At 36.9% G+C, this 25,560-nt stretch overlaps 1 protein-coding gene across 1 annotated transcript in view; it reads left to right on the top strand.

Annotated features, from left to right (window-relative positions):
* Positions 1–7,867: 7,867 nt before the first annotated feature.
* LOC137022585 (transmembrane protein 255B) overlaps positions 7,868–25,560 on the top strand; it is a 36,836-nt gene continuing 19,143 nt past the window's right edge. Inside the window, exons 1-3 of the mRNA XM_067388989.1 lie at positions 7,868–7,925; positions 8,887–9,029; positions 13,656–13,718. Of these exons, the coding sequence (XP_067245090.1) occupies positions 7,868–7,925; positions 8,887–9,029; positions 13,656–13,718 (264 nt within the window). The remainder of the gene's footprint in view (positions 7,926–8,886; positions 9,030–13,655; positions 13,719–25,560) is intronic.

Here is a 25,560-nt window from a genome sequence, read left to right as displayed (position 1 = left end):
ACTTACTTGTTCAGATGACATTTTCCGGGTAAAATTCTTATTTTGGTCATACTTCAAAGAGGTAGAATCTGTGAATCCGAAGTACATTATCAATATTGATGTGGTGACAGACAGCAAATATTAGATTCATCCGTGCGGAGGAGCCGTGCCGATGCACAACCCACGTAAATATGATAATTCCGCAAATTAACTGCAATGGCAGGTTTCAAACAGAGATGGCGACAAAGAGGCAAAACTTACAGACTGCAGCTTTAATATATCATACACTTCAGTTAAGTGTGATCTGCTGTGACATCACAATCAAGTTGAATTGTGGGATATAGAGCTGCTTGAAGTGTACATCAGAGTAGACTCGCTCCCTCTGTCAAAATCGAGGGGACAAGGGTCTGCTCATAGAAACTCCCTCATCCACTTAATGAAGTGGAACGTACTTCAAAATGGCATTGGGGATTCGAGGGGAAGTGTTTAGGGAAGTTTGTGAATGCATGTCCAAAAGTGGTGTAGAATGTAGCCTCAGTGTTCTAATACACTCACTTGTTTTTATACACTCCTTCAAGTGGACAATATTAGTGGGGATATGTAGGGAATAGTGAATGAGGGTATAGGGGTCTCTCCATATAAACTTCCCTCAACCACTTCATGAAGTGGAACGCACTTCAAAATGGCGGCAGGGATTCCCCTGAGGGGAAGTGCTTAGGGAAGTTTGTGAGTGTGTGTCTAAAAGTGGAGTGGAACGCAGCCCAAGTGAATTTTTTTATGACCTTCCCGCGCTAACTTCCCTTAGTCTCATTGACTCGGATGTACATCATTGCTTACGTTGCATGAGTGCCCACTACTGGCGGAACCTTTGCAATGGGCTGAATTGGAACCCTTGATCACTTGAAATCCCCTTGGAGTTGATTTATTATTTAATTTTTTCCCCTTACAAAATTAATGCAGCATTCTATATGTATAAATGTGTATTTTAAATATTAAATAAATAATTATAATATCATAGAGTTGTTTGTGGTGGGGTAAATTAAATGTGATATGCGGTGATGTCACAATCGTGTTGCATTGTGGGTTATGGAGCTGCATGAAGTGTACATATGAAGTAGACTTGCTCCCTCTGTCAAAATCGAGGGATTTTACTGGAATCTGTGTTCCAGTTCATTTTTTTTATGCCCTTCCCTCGCTAACTTCCCTCAGTCTCATTGACTTGGATGTACGTCATTGCTTACGTTGCATGAGTGCCCACTACTGGCGGAACCTTTGCAATGGGCTGAATTGGAACATCCTAAGCCCTTGATCACTTGAAATCCGCAATGGAGCTGATTTATTATTTTTCCCCTTACAAAATTTTTTAATACAGCATTCTATATGTATATATGTGTGTTTTAAATGTTTAAAAAATAATTAATATATCGTTTTTGGTGGGGTAAATTAAACGTGATATGCGGTGACGTCATAATCGTGTTGCATTGTGGGTTATGGAGCTGCCTGAAGTGTACATATGAAGTAGACTCGCTCAAAATCAGTCAAAATCGAGGGAGCGAGGGTCTGTCCATATAAACTTCCGTCGTCCACTTCACGAAGTGGAACGCACTTCAAAATGGCGGCAGGGATTCCCCCGAGGGGAAGTGTTTAGGGAAGTTCACGAGTGCGTGTCTAAAACTGGAGTGGAACGCAGCCCTAGTTCACCTGCGTTTCATTTAGCTCCAATTACCTGTGTATATAGCACTCAGATTGTTCAGTTCTTTGTCTTGCATTGCCTACCTCTGTTAAATGTTCTGCATAGTTCACATATTATCTTCTCTTGTGTGGATTATATTCATTGTTTTGTGTTTATTAAATGAAGTACTGCTAAAGATCCCTCTCCTCTTCATTTGGTGACTCAGCTGTGACAGTATCTCAAAACTCAACATTGCAGTTTTTTAAGTTAATATGATGTGTCAATATGATGTGTGTGTTCCCACAATACAGAGCAAAAGTAAAATATATTTAAAGGTTATATTGTAAAATACTGGAAAAGGTTTGATTGACACAAAAAGAAAATATGCCAAATGACACATCAGAGCCTATTCCCATACATTATAGCCTATCTTACATGTTCTATGGACTAAAATGGAATTTGATACAATAAGTTATATAACAATCACAGTGCTGAGTTTCCCAACAGCACTTTACATTTGAGAAGCTGGAAAGTGATTAAATCTATTGAATCATCTATTGTGATCAGCTGCCCATCTAGTGTGACTCATATCGCTCTATATGATCTTTAAATTTGACTTGTAATAATAATAATAATAAATAAATAAATAAAATGTAGTAAAATTATTTTCTTTTGCCAATACAACTGTATGATACTTTGCTTTTTTTTTTTTTTTTTTTTTTGCTGTCTCATGTATTGTGTTGTAATTGCTTTATAATTATATACTGTTAAATATGCCAGAAACGCCTGATTAATAATGGCAGATTCCACTGTGACAACTCATCTAAAATACTGTGATTTTAGATAAGTGATAAGCCCCCAAGTAATCTCTTTATTCTGCATATTGTCATCAATATTGCTGGGTCAGTATCACTGTAGGGTGCCTGTACATAAATAACACATTTGCCATGATAAATTACAACATAAAAATGACTATCAAATGGGTGTGTGATATAAGGCTAAGTTTTTATATTCATGACAAAAGCATTACTTGGCTCTTTATATACATTTTCTAGATTTTTTTTAGTTTTGTATAAGAGGATGCGTGTTATTTTGCTATGTCTCATGCACTGCTCTTTAAATTTGAATGAGAGTAAAATATTGTCAAATCATAAATTTAAAAAATTTTGTCTTCCTATATTTTTTTTTTTTAAATAAGAGATTACTCAATTTGAGTGTACTGATCATTTGGTAATAAAAACAATATTTTTTTATTTAATAAAAAAGAAGAGTTTTTCCCATGTCCCTTGAATGGTTGTCCACCCTGTCGTATTGGGGAATCGTCCCTTAAAGAAAAGGCCATCCCCTTTAGTGACATCAGGACAACTGATATTTTGTCTCTTCAGTGGCTGGAATTTCAACAGCTGAAGTGAGTAAGCTGGTGACTTTCCAACTGACAAATTTTCTTCATTTGAGTTTGCATACTTGTTTTGCCAAAGCTTAACATGTCCACCCCGTCGACATAAAATATTCCGGAAGGGATAAGAATACAATGTTTTCAAAATATGTACGTTTAAATATACCAAATTCTCTTCAACAACCAGACTAGCTATTTAGCTAGTCACAGTTTGTTGTAAGCTAATATGTTAATTGAAGCTCAAAATGTCCACCCTGTCATTGACCCAAAATGTCCACCCTGTTTGCCACTTACAGTTTTATTAGAATTATTAGACCCCTTCATAAATATGATCAAAGATGACTCTAAAAATAAATCTGCATTGTTTATCCTTTTGATCTTTAATTCATAAAATTAGCAAAAATCTAACCTTTCATTGAAGGAAAAGAATTGAAAGTGGGGGGGAAATAACATTAAGAAATAAATGTTTTTCTCCAAAACACATTGCCCACAATTATTAACACCCCTAGAATTTTTTATGAGTAAAATATCTCTGAAGTATATTCCCATTCATATTTAATTTTTTTTAGCTCACCGGGGTGATCATGAACATGAAATTGGCCAGCCATGACTTCCTGTTCCACAGGAGTATAAACATGAGGAAACACAAAGGCCAAATTCCCTTAATCATTCATCACAATGAGAAAAAACAAAGAATATAGTTCTGATGTGCAGCAAATGATTGTCGAGCTTAACAAAATAGAAAGTGGCTGTAAGAAAATAGCTAAAGCATTGAAAATCCCCATTTCCACCATCAGGGCAATAATTTAGAAGTTCCAATCAACTAAATATGTTTAACGAGTTTGTTTGCCCATATAATCTTTAGGGTATTAGTTTAGCTAATTTGGCTTGCTGTCCACTGAGGAGGGGCTCGATGAAGCATCTTCAACTCGAGCTCTGATACACCCCCCAGTGAATAAATATAGGATGTGATTACATAGGGCAAGGTACCTGAAATGAAGGTGGAGTTTGGGGAGGTGGAGGGATGCTGAAACAGCTGAGACTGAAGAGAGGTAAGCAGCTGCTTATATACTCTGGCTGTTGATTGAAAGATTAGATGGGCTCGCTCCTCTCTAAATTACGTTTAGGAACTTCACTAAAAATCTGCCTGGAAGAGGACATGTGTCTAAATCGTCCTAATGTGTGGTGAGGAGGAAAGTTTGAGTGGCCAAAGACTCTCCAAGGATCACAGCTGGAGAATTGCAGAGATTAGTTGAGTCTTGAATCTCAGAAAGCCTAAAATTTTTTTTATCAAAAGCACCTACATCCCCACAAGTTGTTTGGGAGGGTTTCAAGAAAAATCCTCTGCTCTCATCCAGAAACAATCTCCAGCATATTCAGTTGTCAGACAAGACTGGAACTTCAAACGGGACCGGCTTCTATTGTCAGATGAAACTAAAACAAGAGCTTCTTGGCAGCAAACCCACCAGATGGTTTTGGTGCACACATAAAAAGTACCCCATGCCCACGGTTAAATATACTGCTGGATCTTTAATGTTGTGGGCCTATTTTTGTGCTGGAGGTCCTGGACAACTTGTTCAGATATATCGTATCATGGATTCTATCAAATACCAACAGATAAAAAATCAAAACCTGACCACTTCTGCTAGAAATCTTATAATGGGCTGTGGTTGGATCATCCGTCGGGACAATGATCCAAAACAAACATCAAAACCAGCACAAAAATTGGTCACTGAGCACAAAATGAAGCTTCTGCCATGGTCTTCCCAGTTCCCTGACCTGAACCCTAAAGAAATGAGTGGAGTGAACTGAAGAGAAGAAGCACCAACATGGAGCTGGGAATCTGAAGGATCTGGAGAGATTCTGTATGGAGGAATTGTCTCTGATCTCTTCTCAGGTGTTCTCCAAACTCATCAGGACTTATAGAAGAAGACTCAGAGCTGTTATCTTGGCAAAAGGAGGTTGCAAAAAGAATTGAATAAAAGGGTGCTAACAATTGTGGGCAACGTGTTTTGGAGAAAAACATTTATTTCATAATGTTATTTCCCCCCACTTTCAATTCTTTTCCTTCAATGAAAGGTTAGATTTTTGATAATTTTATAAATTAAAGACCAAAAGGATAAACAATGCAGATTTATTTTTAAAGTCATCTTTGATCATATTTATGAAGGGGTCTAATAATTCTGGCCACAACTGTAGTTCACCCAAAAATGAAAATTATGTCATTAATGACTCACCCTCATGTCGTTCCAAACCCGTAAGACCTCCATTCATTTTCAGAACACAAATTAAGATATTTTAGATTTAGTCTGAGAGCTTTCTGTCCCTCCATTGAAAATGTATGTATGGTATACTGTCCATGTCCAGAAAGGTAATAAAAACATCATCAAAGTAGTCCATGTGACATCAGTGGGTTAGTTAGAATTTGTTGAAGCATCGAAAATACATTTTGGTCCAAAAATAACAAAAACTACAACTTTTTTCAGCATTGTATTCTCTTCCGGAATCCTTTCCATTGAATTGATTCCATTGAATCCTTTCATCTGTCGGCGTTGGTAATGCACTTTTACGTCGCCGTGGTTGTTTTTGGCGATTAGGACATCCACGACATTTTGAAGCATCGAAAATACATTTTGTTCCAAAAATAACAAAAACTGCAACTTTATTCAGCATTGTATTCTCTTCCGGGCCTGTTGTCAATCCGGGTTCACGACTCCGCAGTGACGCTGCTGATGTAAGACGCTGCTGATGTGTTATCCGGTGCGCCCGAGCTTCGTTTACAGTCTGAGGGAGACACACGCTGTATTTAAGCTATTCTACATTGTTTGTATTTTGGTATTGCTATATTTTTTCAAATGGTGCGTAAGTGTGCATGTCGCGGATGTCCTAATCGCCAAAAACAACCACAGTGACGTACAAGTGCATTACCAACACTGACAGATGAAAGGATTCAATGGAATCAATTCAATGGACCCACTCCCATTCTAACTGACCCACTGGTGTCACATGGACTACTTTGATGATGTTTTTATTACCTTTCTGGACATGGACAGTATACCGTACATACATTTTCAATGGAGGGACAGAAAGCTCTCGGACTAAATCTAAAATATCTTAAACTGTGTTCCGAAGATGAACGGAGGTCTTACAGGTTTGGAACGACATGAGGATTGAATCATTAATGACATAATTTACATTTTTGGGTGAACTAACCCTTTAAGACTCAATAGGGTGGACATACACATGACAGGGTGGACATAGCATTCATTTGTAGTTAATATTGCAATTTATAGAAATGTAATATTGTAATTTATAGAACCATCTGCTGTAGATAATATTTTGTAATTTAGAAATGATTTATTGTTTGTGTTTTTGTTATTGTTTGTGAATGTATATCTAGATTTCTTTTCAGAAGTGTGTTTCTCTCTGTTCATGATATGGTGTTTGCATGAGGTTTTTAGTTAAAGTTATAGCTGCAATCCATACGTTTTGCCTTGTCATCGCCATCTCTGTTTGAACCCTGAAATTGCTGTTATTTGTGGAATTATCATCTTTACGTGGCTCCTCAGCGAGAAAGAATCTAATGTTTTGAGGTGTTGCCTATATGTGGGTTGTTTATCAATGCACCAGTTGTCAACGATGATTGTCATTTTGAACTTGTTGGATTACAAACCGGCATCAAAATGACAAGTTTAATTACATTCCAGCTGCTGTAAGAAGAGGCTACACACAATCTACCGCCTGCTGCATCCACGCACACGCAATATAGCCAATATAACCATAGGAGATCGTTTTGAACACTGGCTTGTTATGTACCTGCTCAAAATTGATTTAGGATAATTCTTAACCAAAAAAGTTACGGACTGCAGCTTTAAGATGTATTGAATCAATATGAATTGAATTAACCTTAAATGAATAAGTGGCGGGGGGGTTGAATAAATAGAAGTTGAATAAATGTTTCATTTTGTCATGCTTTGTGTGTTCTGCGTCCAGCCCGTCATGTGCTGGTCCACCCTGTCATCTTGATATTTTAAAATAATCATTTAAATAATAATTCAATCATACTTATATAATCCAGTGTGTTCAATAGCTAGTTGTGGGGGCAATAACATGCAAACAAAAAACTACATCCATATATCACAGTTTTCTCCAAATTAAAAAAAATACATGTGCAAATTGTTGAGTTTCTTTAAAAACACATAATTTGCATGAAATCTTTTATGTATTTATAATTTGAAAGCAAACAAATAACCCTGTTTAGGAAAGGGATGTCATACCTTTCAGAAAATATAATTTTCATCTTAATATTGCAATTAAAACGTATTTAACAGTAATTTTTATAGGGTGGTTTATCTTATGGTTTATGCTCTGAATAATGGCCCATAATTATCTAAAAAAATATGTGTGGGATATTTTTGCATATATATTTTTTTACAGTACTTAAGTGTCTACTATTTATGACAAGACATAAAGCAAATGGAAATTTAAAACAAACATTTTTGAGTATTGTGAGGGTTGAAAGGCACGCATACGGTGATAGTGACCCTGCTACACTTTCTGTAGGAGTTTCAAAGAAACCATAAAGTCAAAAAGAAGTTATAATAAAATACAAATTCTAAAAATAATATAACGTAACACTACCAGGTTAGACGAGTTTCAATTGAACTTGTCCACTTTGTTCAGGCTCTAATTTTACGACCTTGAATTCCCCGGAGGGTGCGGGCACGTGTATAAAAGCTCGAGCAGTCGCGGTGGCGCGCACAGTCCGGATTTATCCAAGTGAGAGAGATCGTGTGGATTATAAACATTAATGAGGAGAAATGACTAACTCACAGGAAACGACCCTGCGCGACACCGCTCCTCCACACACTGCTGCAGGTAAGTGTATGGGAAGTGAATGAAATTTCAAAAATATAGTTAATTCTGCGTAAGAAATATATTCTTATATAGAAAAATATTATTATATAAAAGAAATAGAATGGTCTGCGTTAACTCATTTTTATATGCGAATAAAATGTTGTTTTTTTTACCCTCGGAAAGTAGGCTATTTTATCATTTAGCCTATATTGCAAACTTTAATAGAGCATCCTTACCTTTGATAATCTTTACATTTGATTGCCTTCAGCTCAGGTAAAGTAAGTGAGACCTCAGGTAAAGTGTAATTATTTTCACGATTGATTGTCCTTTAAAAATCAGTTGACAACCAAATGTTCCTGTCAATGATAATTGTCTCAAATGTCTTTGTCTTTTTGAAAATGTTTTCATTTGTCTGATATCATCAGTGGATATGACTGTAAACAAGCATCTAACAAGGGTGTATTTAATAAATTAGATAAAGTGAGATCTAATTTGAAAATAAAAAATGTTTTTGGAGTGCTTTAATTTGACATATCTTGACACACTTTAAACTATACTGACATTTTGACATAAACATTGACATTTGGGATGACTGTAAAATAACCAAATGCTCAAAGGTTGAGAAAAAAAAAAAAAAAAAAACACACACACACACACATGCAAATGTCATAATTCTCACTAAAATCATTTAAATCGTTTAATATTTTCAAAATAGTTAGTGGGGGTGCTGAGAGATCATTTAGCAACCAAAGTTAGTTGGCAGTATATAAATATATGAAGCCAGCAAGAAATTTCCAAGAATTTTCCCCTGGTGGGACGGAGAATGATTTATTTTGCCAACTGAGTTTGTCAGTCAAGATGGGAAACTTGTACTATGTATTTAAGCACATTTAAATTGTCGTTGATTTGCAATCATTCATAAGATGAGTTAACGCCTAAATTCTCATACATTAAATTCTCTGTCTCACTGTCTCTCTGATAGATGCAGTGAGGATGAGGAGGAGAAAGGCTCAATGGCTGGTTTCAGGCATGTTAAGTCTGTCTTTGCTCATTGTTGTGATGGGTATCTACACCAGCACACGTTCTGAGAGTGTCAGCATCACAGGATACATGTCTGGGATCATCGTAAGTGTCATAATCGCATTTTGATTCATATTTGGTGTAAATGCAATAAAAAGAAAATATTTTTGTTTGAATTTGTTTGCTTTTTCTGTTCTGACTAACTATGAGACCACATCCTTGATCTTTTTGTACATACACTGGGGAACTAGAGTTTATTCTGGTCTCAATGAAGATTCCATTCCATCCAGCCAGATGAAAATGTACTTATATGTCTCATTCAGTCAAACCATAATCTGATAAGAATGTAGACATTTGAGAAGGGTCGTCTGTCAAGAAGAACACTAATTTTGGTTGGAGCAGTCATTCCTCCAACAACCCAAGCCAAATCCATTGCTCTGACAAAATTTAACTAATAGAAGTTGCCAAAATAGACAGAGACCAACCTAACCTTCCAAGACAAATTTTCATGAGAAAACAGCATACTGTGACATAGCAGGAGTATTATAGCTTTTTCTGAAATACAATTTATAAATGAAGTTTTGGATAAAATCACTTTGGGTCTCACCAGCCCTTTCAAAATCCTTAAGTGCACATAGACATTCACTTTATGGTTTAGCCTGTGCTCAAAGATTATATAATTATGTTCATTGCCAAAGAAATTATGTTTTACATTAAGTGCTGTAAATCAAACAAATAGCATTTAACGTTTTTTTTGGAAAATAACAAATATGTATGTAATGGGGTTTTGTGCAATTTTCTTGGGCTTTGACATGTGATTACAGGCCCACAAACTGAGTTTAACAAGTAAGAACTTTTGGTAACACTTTACATTAAGGTTCCCTTTGTAAAGGGTTTATAAAGGTGTTTGTTAAGGAGTAATAAGTCATTTACAAATGACTTATTATAATTCATTAATAATGCAGTTATAACTGCATGAATAAAAAGGGCGACTTTAATGCAATACCTGCCAAATAGTGAGCCGTTTTTAACTCACATGTTATAAATGCTTAATAAATGTATTTATTAACACTTATTTAACTGAAAACCAGATTCCTGGTTTATTTCAAGATGCACCAAAAATTGACTTTCATAATTAGACTGAAGGGTGTTGTATTTGTGCTCTTCTTATTAATATCTTATATATTAAATATCTTATATATCTAATATCTCATGACTGCCACTTTTCATACTATGTTTCTTACCAGAAGTTTCTGTCTTACCCACTTTCCAAAAAGGTCATGATGCCTATCCACAATAGTGTATAAAAACTGATTTCTTGTTTTTTAAAGATGAAATTACAAATTTTTTGAAAATAAAACATTAGATAATAACCATAACTTGATGAGATATTAATAATGAAAAATTTAATTCCAGTATTAGTTAAGTGTGAACCCTTATGTAGGGTGGACACCTGTGAACCATTTATTTATGAGTTCTAAACATTATTAACCTGTGAAAGTGAACCTTAATGTAAAGTGAACACATGTGAATCATGTATTTATTAAAGCAGACAGAAGATCTTTTTTCATCGTGAGATATTAGTAAGATACAAATACAACAACCTTCAGTCTAATTATGATAGTAAATTTTTGCTGCATCATGAAATAAACCAGGACTCTGGTTTTGAGTTAAATATGTGTTAACATGGGAGTTAAAAATGGCTCATTATTTGGCAGGTATTGCATTAAAGTCGCCCTATTTATTCATGCAGTTATAACTGCATTAATAATTATTTATAATGCATTTGTAAATGACTTATTACTCCTTAACAAACACCTTTATAAACCCTTTACAAAGGGAACCTTAATGTAAAGTGTTACCAAACTTTTTAATTTCTTAATTTATGATTATGACAGTTATCATTTTGTCACATACTCAGCAGCATTGATGCGTGATCACATTAGTGATATTTCCATTAGTCCATAATCTTTTTGTCAATAGCAGCTTTCTGTTGGTCAAACTGGCGAATTCATGTGACTAACTTGAATCCGTTGCAAGTCAATGGGGTCCATTGTTGTTTTGACTTGAATCTACCAGATATCATGGAAAGGATCCACTTTATTTCCACACCAATCAGGGTTCAGTACTCTGACCTGTTTTATTATCTCTGTCCTTAGCAACATCATCAACTATCAAAACTTCTACTATCATTCTTATGCAAATGGTACTCAGACCCATCATCTAAAGCTGAATTTTTGTTCATTCCAACCAAGAATCAATGTTAAGGCCTTATCATTTCAATCAACAACTTGACCAGTTTCAAAGAAAGCCAAGAACCTTGACAACGAACTGTCATTTGAACCCATGCTAACCAAAACATTTGTAGAGACTTGTTCTTACTACTACAACTCACTCCTGGCTGGTCTCTGTAACACAGTTCGTATATACGGGAAGAAGGAGGCGGGAACCGGCGAACGTTCAAACAATAATCTTTAATAAAATAATCAACCCTCGCGGACGTCTGCCGGCCACACAAACATAATAAAACATAACGTAAAGTCCAGGCCTTTGGTCCTCTCTCGTCCTTCACTGTCGTCGCTCCTCCTTTTATGCTCCCGGAGCTCCTCCGTGAGAGACTCAAGGCCAGTGCGCCTCCCTGGTGATGCTCGTTATCACTTGCGTCACCGGCCTCGCACCATTCCCTCATGGCTCTCGCCCTCCCTGGTCGCCACATACCCCCATCGCCCCTCGCAGGCCGGGGGGTACTCCCGAGACTGCGCTCTACTCAACCCGGGGGCCTGTCTCGGCAGCCGCTGCACCTGGGGGTAAGGACAGACGAGACGAGAGAAAGGAGATGGAAGCAAGGGGAGGGACAGGACAAGAGAGGGGAGAGAGGAAAAAGAAAAAGAAAAAAAATTCTGGGTCACTGGCACTGGACGCTCGGTTGACGGGCCGATCCTCGACCGCCTCCTGGCGGCCGGCGATGGCTCCTCCGGCTGAGGGCAGCCGGCAGCAAGTCCTCCTGTCCCCTGCTCCTCCCCTTCACGGCAACAGGCTCCAGCCCATGACTCCTCCACTCCCTCCTGGACGGCAGCCACCCCTCTCTCGTCCTGTCACTCCCCTTGCTTCCGTCTCCTTTCTCTCGTCTCGTCTGTCCTTACCCCCAGGTGCTGCGGCTGCCGAGACAGGCCCCCGGGGGGAGTAGAGCGCAGTCTCAGGAGTACCCCCCTGCCTGCAAGAGGCGATGGGAGTATGTGGTGACCAGGGCGGGCGAGAGCCGTGAGGGAACGGCGCGAGGCCGGTGGCGCGAGAGTTAATGAGCCTGGGGAGGCACACCGGCTTTGAGTCTCTCACGGAGGACCTCCGGGAGCATAAAAAGAGGAGTGACGACAGTGAAGGACGAGAGAGGACCAGGCCTGGATATTATTTTATGTTTTATTATGTTTGTGTGGCCGGCGGACGTCCGCGAGGGTCTGCCGGCATTACTTTTGTTTTGTTCTTTGTTTATTTTGGTATTAAAGTTCTGTTGAATGTTCGCCGGTTCCCGCCTCCTTCTTCCCGTACATACGAACTGTGTTACAGTCTCCCAGCAATCAAACCTTTCCAACTTCTCCAGAATGCTACAAAGTGGCTATTCAACTTTTCCAAGTACTCCCATGCCACGTCGCATCTCTGCTTCGCTTCATTGGCTTCCTATTTCTGCTAGAAAAAGGTTCAAAACAGGTTCCTGGCATACAGGACAGTCAATGGTCAAGCACCGTCCAACATATGTAGTCCTATTATGACATCTAGGACTATAGCTGTTGCCAACTGTCACATACTGAACAATACAGGATCAACTTGTATATAATATTAAATGCTATGTGCTTTTTGAATCAATGTGGGATACAATTTGTACCATTTTGGCCATTTTTGTCCCCTTACCTGTTGGAGGGGTCCCACAGAGATTGTCTATGAATTGATATACAAATACTTATTATACTTTTATTATACATTTGCATCCTTTTTACCTAAATCAGTTATTCAGAACTTCTCCTTTTGTGTCATGCAGGTTTGAAACAACATAAAGATAATATCAGAATTTCTCTGCATTTTTGTGAACTAATCCTTGAAGTGTCGGTCTTAATAATAGTCTAACTTGCATTTTCCCCATTAATAAATTGCATTAGTGACTTCATCTGTGAGCTCAAGGCTGCTCAGACATTATAAACAAGGGGCTTCTTGTTGATACAATGTCAAATATTATCAATGGGTTCACAGCAGGAAAAAGAGGATAATAAAATCAGCCTGACAGTGAGAAGTAAACCACATACTGTGTTACTAAAACATCTCTTTTCCATCTGTGAACTTGGATGGTCTGTGAAACTCCAGCAGATACCCTACTGGAGACCTGGGTTATGAGTATAACTAATGAATGTCAGCTCTCATAAGCTGATGGCCAATTAAAGATATGCATGCAAAGTGATTGGATCTTCCGTTAGCTTTTAGCAAGATGTTGAGGAGAGGGAATATTATATGTTCCGCAACAGGATGTAATCGCATGAACGCTAAAGTATTTGTGTATCTCAGACTTCCCCTCATATTTTCTTGTCATTTAAGCTTTATAATACCATAGAATGAATGTCATAAATCATTTAGCTTGAAATGAATTGAAACCATTATAATGATTCCCAAGTGCTCGTTTGGTCATGCTTATGTTCTCCTGAGAATTTTGCATCATTTGTTTCTCTGTCTGTCTACTGATTGCAGCTGGCATTTGGATCATTCTTGGGAGTTCTTGGACTATGCCTGGAGGAAAACCGCAAACAGCTGGTAGATATCCCATGTGACGTTTTCAGTCTTCCATCATCAGCATCAGTCTTCTTGTTTTATGATGCTCAGCATGATACCATGTCATCCTGCCATGGTCCTTTCTAGTTATGCTTCACAAAATATGTATCCTTTTTATTTTCCCTTTTCTTCACTGTAGTTATGGAAACATTCTAATCTCACGCTTCCAATGTGCAAATATGTGAAGCACAAACATTTAAAAAAAACAAAAAAAAACAAAAAAAACAAGATATCAGTTTTCACAGTGCTGCTGAATGCTTGATTCTGATTAGTTGAATGTTTCAAAATGTTGATTAATTTTCTGTGACTGAATGACCACATATCACTTGACCTCACTCTTTTAAATTAAATAGAACTTTAAAACCCATAAACTTTAGTATGCAAAATAATGAGAAAGTCAGACATAAATGTCAAAGATGGAGGCTTTGGCCTGTATAGGTCATGTGTGTGGCTAAGAAGAAACACAAACACATGCTGTTTTGACTATATTAGTGAGGAAATCTTATCGGCTCAATGGTTTTTATATGGATGTGATGATATCTTCTATGACTTCAGGTTAACTCCAATTACAGCAAAACAGCCCAAGATGCTGTGGTAAGCTGGGTGAATTAGTGATGTAACAGTAAGTAGTTTTACAACAGAAAACAACCTGAGAATATCTATATACAGTGACAATTGTACATGTAGTAAATGTGGTACAGTATAAGTGGAATTACTGGAATTTTGAATTTTTCAATAATTCAGTGGCCCTACACTGATCTAACTTGACAGGTTAATGGATGGTAGTATAAGGCAAATTCCTTTAACTACAGTGTTACAGTGTTCAGAGTTCAAAAGATAAACAGTATCTTTTATTTTGGTTATAAATGCACGGAAAATGTGAGTTGTAGAGTACACATCCTTGTGACAAAGAAGTACACTTTAGCATACTTTTAAAAATAATACTTAATATGGAAATAATGTAGCCTACTTTAAAATAATTTACATGATTGTAATGTTTTGGGACACATAATTACATGTTAATTGCAATTAAATAAAAATGTATTATAGTTTAAATCAGGGGTGTCCAAACTTTTTTAAAAGGGGGCCAGATTTGATGTTGTGGACACACACACACACACACACACACACACACACACACACACACACACACACACACACACACATATATATATATATATATATATATATATATATATATATATTGCATGTTTTGTTTCTTGAAAGCATGACAGATTTGACAAAAGCTTGAACTGACAGTAGAGTAGTTTGAGATAGGACACAGATGTAAATTTAATACACAAAGAATATCTGTAAAACTTTTAACAACCTTGTTTTTAAAGGGTGAAACTTAAATAATACTGAGTTAGAACTCTATTCTTATTTAAATTAAAAGTACTCCAATTAGATCACCACAGGTAAAACCACAAATGGCACCTCATTACATGGTAAAAACTAAAAATTTTGTTTCTATATCTAGAATGTTTATGGTATTTAGTCCATAAACACATTTATTATAAATACGAATGCAGAAGTTTATGACAAGTTTATGACAAAAAAATTGTCTGTAATTTGGCCTTTGTTACTTATTTAATACATATGTCTACATTAACCCTTAAATGTATACCTTGGGTCTTTAGTGACCCGGGACGTCATTCACTACCCTCCTCCTCATTAATTTTTTAAAGTTAGACATCAACCTTCTTGGTATTCCTCAATTAATTCATTATAAAGAATATTGCAAGAAAAAAATCATAAAATTATAAAAGAATGCCTATTTTTGTATTCATTTTTTGTAAAAATTGTATAGGGTCGCTAACGACCCGAGGTGTGTATGAGTGTACGTATATTTTTCTGCACAACAATAATTGAATCTTAGATGACGGAATAAGTGCAATTCACCTTTATTCCACAAGGTGGCAATGTCTGAAACACAATGCTGAAGTGACGACAGAAAATGAAATAAGAAAAACATGAAATGGCTCTGAAGTACTGAACGCAATCAAATATGACTGTAACTGTTACAGGATGAATCAGATGAAGCTGTTAGAGATCATATTATATGATCAAATATTGATTTTGAAGATGTTGAAAATTATATAGTTTTGAAAAAACGTTTGAGATCGCGAATGGGCTCATATTCGTGACCTCAAACATAAAACTAGCCTATTATTTGCTGAATTTACTGGGAAATGAGCTCGACGAAGACAGTGATGATGGCATAAAACATCTGCTCAAACGGAGCCCTTTCAAGCTAACAAAATATGATTTATTTTATTCTTCTGTAATTGTTACTCTAATATCAGAGGAGTTTTATATTATCGCGACAGGTAAAGATCCGTGTTATAGATCCGGGTCGATAAAGACCCGAATATGTAAGAATGACTGGCGAAACAGTCATGCATTTAAGGGTTAAAAATGACAGAAAATGAGATATTAACCTACATTTTACAGGTTACAGTTAGTGTTACCACAGTAAATCCATGATAAATGTTGTTGAATTGTTGGTTGAATAGTAACGTTATTACTATAACGTAACTTATAGTAACTTATATTGTTCCACGTTGTTTCCCTGGTCTAAAATCTAGTACTGCCACCTTATGTTGACATTCATAAACTGCACGATTTGTAAATTATGCATGGCGGGCCACAGATAATATATTTTGATTGACAAGCTGCAGGCCATTTGAAATTCATCCCCGGGCCGCATTTGGCCCACAGGCCAAAGCATTTTGGAGGGTTTCATTCAAAAATTTGCAGCTTGTATTTTTGTTAAATTCATTCACTTAATCCATCCAAAAATCTGTATTGTTTGTGTAAAGTTGTTTAAATTTTCCCTTTACCAGCAGAATGATTTTATTTATGCATCATGTGTACAACGGCCCATTGTAATTGCATTATTGTGCATGTTTTTGCTTGTTTATACAAAACGATGGACACAATTATTGTCTGTGGTAATCGGCAGCATTTCAGAAGTGCTGTTGATAGAGCATAACCAGAAGATAATGGGTTCCTTTAATGGCTCACAGATGTGTTTTGCAATGTAACAATCCATTTTATACTTGAACAAAATACTTTTTGCATGTATTAACAGAAACCAACTTTCTTTAATACATACATGATGTTCAGGAAAAGTGTTCAAAGTAAGCAGACCACCCACACTTTAATGCCCTAGTACAGGCCAGAACATTGTATCTTTGTAGCTGTTTGTTAGGTTATATATTCTGCTATTACAACTTTTAACAGAACCTTTAAATTTTCTACTTAAAAAATGATTAAAAAAGGTGTACTGGGACAGATACATGTCCAAGCAACAGGATTTGCTCCAGATTGGTGTTCCAGGCGAATCCGGCACGCTTTATTTCTGTCTCTTGTACTTTTGTAAATGGCAGAACCACTTCCTCTCATCTTTTCTGGGTCACTATACTAAAGGGAATGAACACACAGCATTGAGCTGATTTCCTGCCCAGTGTTTATGGGCCTGGTGTCAGTCCGTCTATACTCAGATCCAGCATTAACTACACTCTAAAAAATGCTGGGTTAAAAACAACCCAACAAACCCAGTGGTTGGGTTAAATCAGGGGTAGGCAAGTTCGGTCCTAGAGAGCCACTGTCCTGCAGAGTTTAGCTCCAACCCTGAAAAAAAAAACTTCAGCTGTCTATAGCCTTAGTAATCCTGAAGAGCTTGATTAGCTTGTTCAGGTATGTTTGATTAAGGTTGGAGCTAAACTCAGCAGGACAGTGGCTCTCTAGGACCGAACTTGCCTACCCCTGGGTTAAATGTTTGCCCGTTAACTCAACTATTGTTTAAAAATGACTATATGAGGGACTTAAAATGAACCCAAAAAAGGTTGGAAATTAAAAATGAGACATAATTACTAGAGGCAACAATAATAATTAAAAGGTGAATATTTATTAATAATCAATTTGATAAATATTTATTGTTCAATTATTATTCATTAAACTTGTTAAAGGGTTAGTTCACCCAGAAATGAAAATTGTCATTTACAAAAAAAAAAAAAAGCGACTTTATTCCAAAATATCTAGTGAAAAGCGATTTCAAAACACTGCTTCATGAAGCTTCGAAGCTTTACGAATCATTTGTTTTGAATCAGTGGTTCAGAGCACCAAAATCACATGATTTCAGGTTACGTCATAAGCGTTTTGAAACTTCAATAGTTCACGTGAGTTTGGAAGTTTGATACGCGTTCTGAACCACTGATTCGAAACAAATGATTCGTAAAGATTCGAAGCTTCATGAAGCAGTGTTTTGAAATTGCACTTCACTAGATATTGTGGAATAAAGTCGCTATTTTGTTATTTTTGGTGCACAAAAAATATTCTGGTCACTTTATAATATAAAGGTTGAACAACTATTTTCACATGACCTGTTTTAAAAATGTTTTTAGTAGCTTTCTGGGCATTGAAAAAGGGAGTGTTATTGATGTCTATGGTGGCCTCACTGAGCCATTGGATTTTATCAAAAATATCTTAATTTGTGTTCTGAAGGTCAACGAAGGTCTTACGGGTGTGGAAATGCACGAGAGTAAGTAATAAATGACAGAATTTTCATTTTTGGGTGAACTAACCCTTTAAGCAAGCAATACAGTAGTTTTTAAACAATGGTTGAGTTAAATAAACTTGCCCAGCATGTTGGGCAAACATTTAACCCAACTGCTGGGTTAAAACAACTCATTCACTGGGTTTGTCCATTTTCAATCCAACTTGGGTTGTTTTTAACCCAGCATATTTACATTCTACATCATACACAGATTTACTGCTGTCACAGGATAGACTTGACATGAAGAGTAAATAGATCACTAAAGATACACTGTCTGTGCCCAGCCAAAAAAAAGAAAAAAAAAAGAAAAAAAGTTGTTTGGAATTAAATAGGCAAATACTTAAGAGTCTATGACTAGATTATTATTATTATGTTTCTAGCATGTTATATGTTTGGGAACAGTTCTTTTAACCCTAAATAATGGAGTGTGTAAATTTTTTTTACCAAAAATGAATGCACCTCTTGAATAACATTTATTTCCATCAAGAGGTGCATCAATTTTTGGTCAAAAGCTTGTTTTGACAATGTAAGAGTCCAGCACTCTGTAAAGTCTACTCCAGCACATCCCAAAGACTTTCAATGAATTTAAGATCTAGGGCCCTATCGTACACCCGGCGCAATGTGGCGGCAGGCGCGACACAAGTGTTTTTTGCTAGTTTCAGCCTGATGCAGTTATCATTTTCACGTCCTGAGCCATGTTGTTTAAATAGCAAATGCATGCACCCCTTTGTGCGGCCGTGGGCGTGCTGGTCTGAAAACGAGGTGTGTTCAGGCACATGGTTGGCGCGTTACTGTTTTGAGGCAACTGAAATAAGACTGCGCCATTGACCAACTGAAACCTGATCTAAAGTCAATTCCGCAATTTTTTAAATTCTTTTAGTTATTTAAAGGTGCTCTAAGTGATCCTGGGTGGAGTAACTTCCTGTTGACGTTCAAAGTGTTGTTAAACAAAACAGAGGCTAGCTAGACCCTCCCCATCCTCCTCCTCCCCCTCCCTTCCGTGCTTCCTGAAACAGTCATGAACGCACATTTAAAATCATTCTTGTCGGTTATTGGCTGGAGCATGTTTATTATATTTTGTGGTCCAGGCTGCACCATTTTGTTTTTATTGCTGTTTTTGGAGCTTGTGGCGACTACAGAGAACGCGTTTTTTTACAGTGTGTTCAGGGGAAAGGCAGCTAGTGGATAGTGAGGAGATGTTTGCTGTATGTGACAAAAAATGTTTTGGCCTAAAAACGCGTGACATCACTTAGAGCACCACCATATAGGCGCATATTACACTGCGTTCCAAATTATGCAATTGACATATCAGTAAGATTTCAGTACAATAAACATTCAGATTTTAGTTTTTCTAAGAAAATGTTTGTTTGTTTGTTTATCCATGTTTTTTTAGATAACTGGTATCAATCTCAGACAAAATTATTTGCCAGATCTATGGAAACCCTACTTAGAGGTTGTTCCACATTATTAAGCAAGTCACAGTTCTCATGCAATATGGGGAGGAAGAAAGATCTTTCTGAAGATGAAAAGCATGAAATGGTGCAATGTTGTTTAAAAGGCATGAAAACAACTAATATTGTGTGAAACTGAATGCCGATTATCGAATTATCATAAGATTTGTGAGTGATTTAGAGCACAGCATGACTCGGTCAGATAAAGGCTTATTAATGAAAGTTCATATCAAAAAAATGTATTGTATTAAAAGGGTAGCTATAAAAAAAGCCAGTGTTGAGCAGCAAACAGGTATTTGAAGCTGCTGGTGTCTCTGGAGTCTTGAGAACCTCACCATGCATGCAGGCTGGCAGTTGTGCGTAAAAATGCATTTTAGACACCACAAACCAAACCTCACAAAGAGAAACATTTACAGTGGGTGTAGAAATACAAACAGTTTTATTGCTGTGGTGTTTTTTGCAGCATGGGATAGTACATAGTGCATTGTACAATAGTGCATTGTACTATGCACTATCCTCCTTTTTATACCATAGCTGAAAATGGACAGTTATGAACTCCACATATCTTGCAAAAGTCATTTTAATACCCTCCATCTCACTTCCCAATATTCCAGCCCAAATCATCACCCGCCAGCTCCTTGCTGACATCGCAGTCTTATTGGAACGTGGTGGCCATTCACCAACCATCCAGGAATCCATCCATTTAGACCATCCAGTAGTAGTACGGCATTATTCAGTGAATAAAACTATTTAAAAATGAGTCTTCATGTATTTCTAAACCCACTGTAAATGTTTCTCTTTGTGAGGTTTGGTTAGTGGTGTCTAAAATGCATCTTTACGCACAACTGCCAGCCTGCATGGAGAGCTTCTTGAGACTCCAGAGACACCAGCAGCTTCAAATACCTCAACACTGGCTTTTTTTTATAGCTGCCCTTTTAATACAATACATTTTTTTGACAGGAACTTTCATTAATAAGCCTTTATCTGACCGAGCTCTGCTGTGCTCTAAATCACTCAAATCTTATGATAATTTGATAATCTCCATTCAGTTTCACACAATATTAGTTGTTTTCATGCCTTTTGCACAACATTGCACCATTTCATGCTTTTCATCTTCAAAAAGATCTTTCTTCCTCCCCATATTGCATGAGAACTGTGACTTGCTTAATAATGTGGAACAACCTCTAAGTAGGGTTTCCATAGATCTGGCAAATTATTTTGTCTGAGATTGATACCAGTTATCTAAAAAGACATGGATAAATAAACAAACAAACATTTTCTTAGAAAAACTAAAATCTGAATGTTTATTGAACAGAAATCTTACTGATTTGTCTCTTGCATAATAATTTGGAACGCAGTGTAGTAACATGCGCCTATATGGGGGTGCACAACGCGCATACACTCTGCTTGTTACACACACAGGGACACGCAGCAGCACAGAAACATGCCAAATATTAAAAATAAAAGGATCACAATGTAAAAGATTATTATTGTGTGCATAAAGATAAAAATGCTTTGGTGGAATCCCGCTTTTCCCGTAGATGGTCTGCTCGTGCGCGAGGTTAAAATATGAAGTGTTCACTTTTTCCGCTTGCAATTCCAACACATTAATAGAGAATCCTCCATGGCGTGAGCGCAACTGGCTTTTAAAAGGAATGGGAGATGAGACTCTGATTGGTTTATTGCACGTTACGCCCAAAACACACCCATTACTCATTAAAGAATTAGTTCACTTTCAAATAAAATTTTCCTGAAATTTTCCTCACCCCCATGTCATCCAAGATGCCCATGTCCTTCTTTCTTCAGTCAAAAAGAAATTAAGGTTTTTGATAAAAACATTCCAGGATTATTCTCCTTATAGTGGACTTCAATGGCCTCCAGACAGATGAAGGTCAAAATTACAGTTTCAGTGCAGCTTCAAAGGGCTTTAAACTATACCAAATGAGGAATAAGGGTCTTATCTAGTGAAATGATCGATCATTTTTGGAAAAAATGTAAATGCATATGCTTTATAAACACAAATGATCGCCTTTCAAGTGGTTCCGCCAAAACCGCACTTTCGTATTCTTCAAAAAGCTGTATGTCCTACCCTTCCCTATTCAACTTATGGAAAAAATGGAACTGGCGCTGCATTTGTTCCGTAAGATAGGAAAGATGTAGGACATACAGCGTAACCTTTTGAAGAATACGGAAAGCGAAATGGCAGAACCACTTGGAAGGCGATCATTTGTTTATTTCTATTTTTTCGAAAATGCCAGATTGTTTCGCTAGATAAGACCCTTATTCCTTGTCTGGTATTGTTTAAAGCCCTTTGAAGCTGCACTGAAACTGTAATTTGGACCTTCAACTGTCTGGAGGCCATTAAAGTCCACTATAAGGAGAATAGTCCTGGAATGTTTTCATCAAAAACCTTCATTTCTTTTCAACTGAAGAAACAAAGACATGAACATCTTGGATGACATGGGGGTGATAAATTATCAGAAAAATTTTATTTGAAAGTGGAATAATCCTTCAGGGGAATCAGTACAACCCTTTTAGACCATGTGCTGGGTGCAACAACCATTTTTCCCATCATTAAACTAGCAACAGTGGATTCGAACACACCCTTAATGCACTTGCGCCGTGCGCTTTAGACCATGCACTTAGATCGTTAAAATAGTGCCCCTGCCAATTCATGTGTGAAAATGATCCTTCATGCTCCCTCCCAACCATTCTTTCACAGTTTGAGCCTGATGAATCTTGGCTTTTTCATCCTGGAATATAGCCATGATGAATCTTCCTACATTGTTGTTTAAGAAAAAAAAGCTACATACTCCATCAAAAAGGGTTCAAAGAACTGTTAAAAGAACAATAATCACATTGATAATGATCCAGTCATAGACTCTTAAGTATTTGCCTTTTTAATCCAAACAGCGACTTTATTTTTTTGTGCGGGAATGTATATAAATGTCATTGGTGCTTGTGAGTGTAAAATGCAAACAGTGCCAGGGTATTGCTGTGTGGTTGCTAAGGTGTTGGTGGTGAATGATCTAGGCACTTCTAGGCATTCTGGGTGGAGGAGACATGAGTATTAGCTGGAAAAGGTCTCTGTTCATCATGGTCCAGCTTCAGTAGCATGCTGAACATGTCTGGAAAAGATGCTACTAACATAAAAGGCTGAAACCAGATACGAACTGTTACATGTCTGAGAAGTTATAGGAAAAACATACATGCTGGGTGAGGTGGAGAGAAAAAGAACATTCAGTACAGCAGAAAGTGTTCAGACAAATGAGAAGAATGTTTCACAGCAGATGGGAATTTCATAGCCTGTAATTCCAAAGTATTGGCGAGAAACAGTTCATAGAACAGAACACATTTGTTATCCCAGAAAGAGTGTATTTGGTCATTTAAAAGGCTATAGACTCCAATTCCACAGGAGCTTGGCTAAAGTTGAAAATCTTGTCTCTTGTTTCTGCGGACAGACAGAACCTGTGTTCTTTGGACAGGCTGTTGAGGTACTGCAGTTTACGAAGGAACGTTAGAGGGAAAGTTAATTCAGAAATGAGTATTTTGTCATCATTCTCTCATCTTCATATCGTTCCAAATCTGTATATATCATAGACTGTAAAAAAACATATGAACGACACACCTTCACTCTCTTCCATTGTAGTAACTGAAGCCACCAGTGTGCCAATATTGACATCTTGAGTCTCGAGTCTGCATATAGTGAACGTGGAGCACGAGTCTGTGCAGTAGTGAGCACGAAGTGAAGCTGCAATATCAAGGTCCGGTCCAAACTCAGAACAACTCGTTATGTCAGTGTGAAATAAACAGTTATGGAAATGTAGAAATTAAAGTTAAAGCTTCAATCTCCTCAGGTAGATCCAGAAAAAAGTTGCCGCCTCAGTGACTACTTCACTCAGAGAAGCTGTCAATCATGACGTCTCACCCCCATTTTTATAGCATCAAATAAATAACAAAACCAAACTTATTTAAAGAACGAACACTTGAACTGACACCAGCATGATAAAAAAAAACGTCTTTGTAAAAAAAGGTTTAAAGTATAAATTGATTGTTTCGTTTGTCTCGCATCCCATTACATTTCATGGACAGGGCGGGGTTTATGACCTGAACTGCTTCCAGCCACCTGGGGGTGATAGAGACACTTTGGCTTCACTTTTCAGGACTTGTGTGGCAGGCTTGGTATACAAAAATATATTTTGAAGAATGTTGGTAACTTGGTGATCATTGATTTCCATTGTATAGATCAGGGGTGGGCACACTCGGTCCTGGAGGGCCACTGTTCTGCAGAGTTTAGCTGCAACCCTGACAAAATTCACCTGTGTGCAATCCTGAAGACCTTGATTAGCTGGTTCAGGTGTGTTTGATTAGGGTTGGAGCAAAACTCTGCAGGGACAGCGGCCCTCCAGGACCGAGTTTGCCCAGCCCTGGCATAGATGAAAAAAAGAAAGAAAAAGAAACAATGACGTTTCTCAAAATATCTTTATTTTTGCTCCATAGAAGAAAGAAAGTCATACAGGTATACTGGACAACACGAGGGGGACTAAATGATGAATTTTAATTTTTGGGTGAGCTATTTCTTTAAGATCAGAAGGAACTGTCTAAATCAGGAATACTTGATTGTTGGTTGATGCCAATAATATTTTTAGATCTTTTGATTCCATCTATTTATTTCAGAATAGCATTCCCATCAATTATTTCTCTTTAAAAAATGTATTTATTTCAATTTTTGTCCACAGACTATTCATAGATTCTATATCATGTGAGCATCTTCATTGTTTACCTAATTATTATCTATATCATAGAAAGTTACAATTCGCAAACTAGCTACAAAGACATTAATTGATGTAATACTATGAGTACTAAACCAATATATTGTAGGAGTTTGAATTAGTTAGCTAGCGTAATTTACCTTGCTAATGTAAAAGGCTTGTTGAAAAATACTGTACTATACTAGAAAACCATCATCACAACACTTCAGGTCGTGCACACAGCAGATCCAGGCTGGGAATTATTTGTGCTAAAGTGGAAATGTAACTGGAATCATTCATCATATTGCTCAGAGCTGCCCAGCCAGTGGTACAGACAATATTTTGACACTACCCCAGTTTTATCCAAATTTATGATTGACTAATATCTTTATGTGTGAAAAGACATGCTATAGGTTTGGGGTTTTGCTGTCTGGTCAGATTTAAGATGGCATTACTATCTGTGTCTTTCCTCACATTTACACAGATTTGAAAAGGCAGATTTGAAGAGCTACATTTTTTGCTCATTGGATTCCAACCACACTCTTTAGGAACAGAGAATATGGAATATTATTTTTAGGTATGATGTTCAAAAAGATAATAGTAGCTAAATAATAAGATAATAGTAGCTAAATTATTTGGTGTGTGAGGTCTAAAAAAAGCTAATGTGCGGCAGCTACATTTGTTGTGTTTCTGAGTTTTGTTTACATGTGCTACTTGCTGAAATTATATCAGTTTCCTGGCACCAATAAACAATTATTTCACTTTATATGAATACAACTCACTAAAATAAACTCTTTCATTGCTGATATAATGTGATTAGATAATCACCAATAAAACTTTGTTTGTCATGCTGAATTTTGTTTTGGAGCCATATAATTACATAATCAAAAACAAATGCATTAGTAGCTCTAAATGAAAAATATCCCTCTACTCTAAAGAAATCTGAACCCAGGCTTTTTAAAAAAACAAACCTAATGTTTTGATAATTACCAAGCTCTTAGGAAACATGGCACATATTTCAGGCATTTAAAGAACAAAACCATGAAAATTTCCACAAGGAT

The sequence above is a fragment of the Chanodichthys erythropterus genome, chromosome 7 (genome assembly GCF_024489055.1).
Source record: "Chanodichthys erythropterus isolate Z2021 chromosome 7, ASM2448905v1, whole genome shotgun sequence".
In the NCBI taxonomy this organism is placed as follows: Eukaryota; Metazoa; Chordata; class Actinopteri; order Cypriniformes; family Xenocyprididae; genus Chanodichthys; species Chanodichthys erythropterus.
This window is presented reverse-complemented; position numbering and strand designations above follow the sequence as displayed.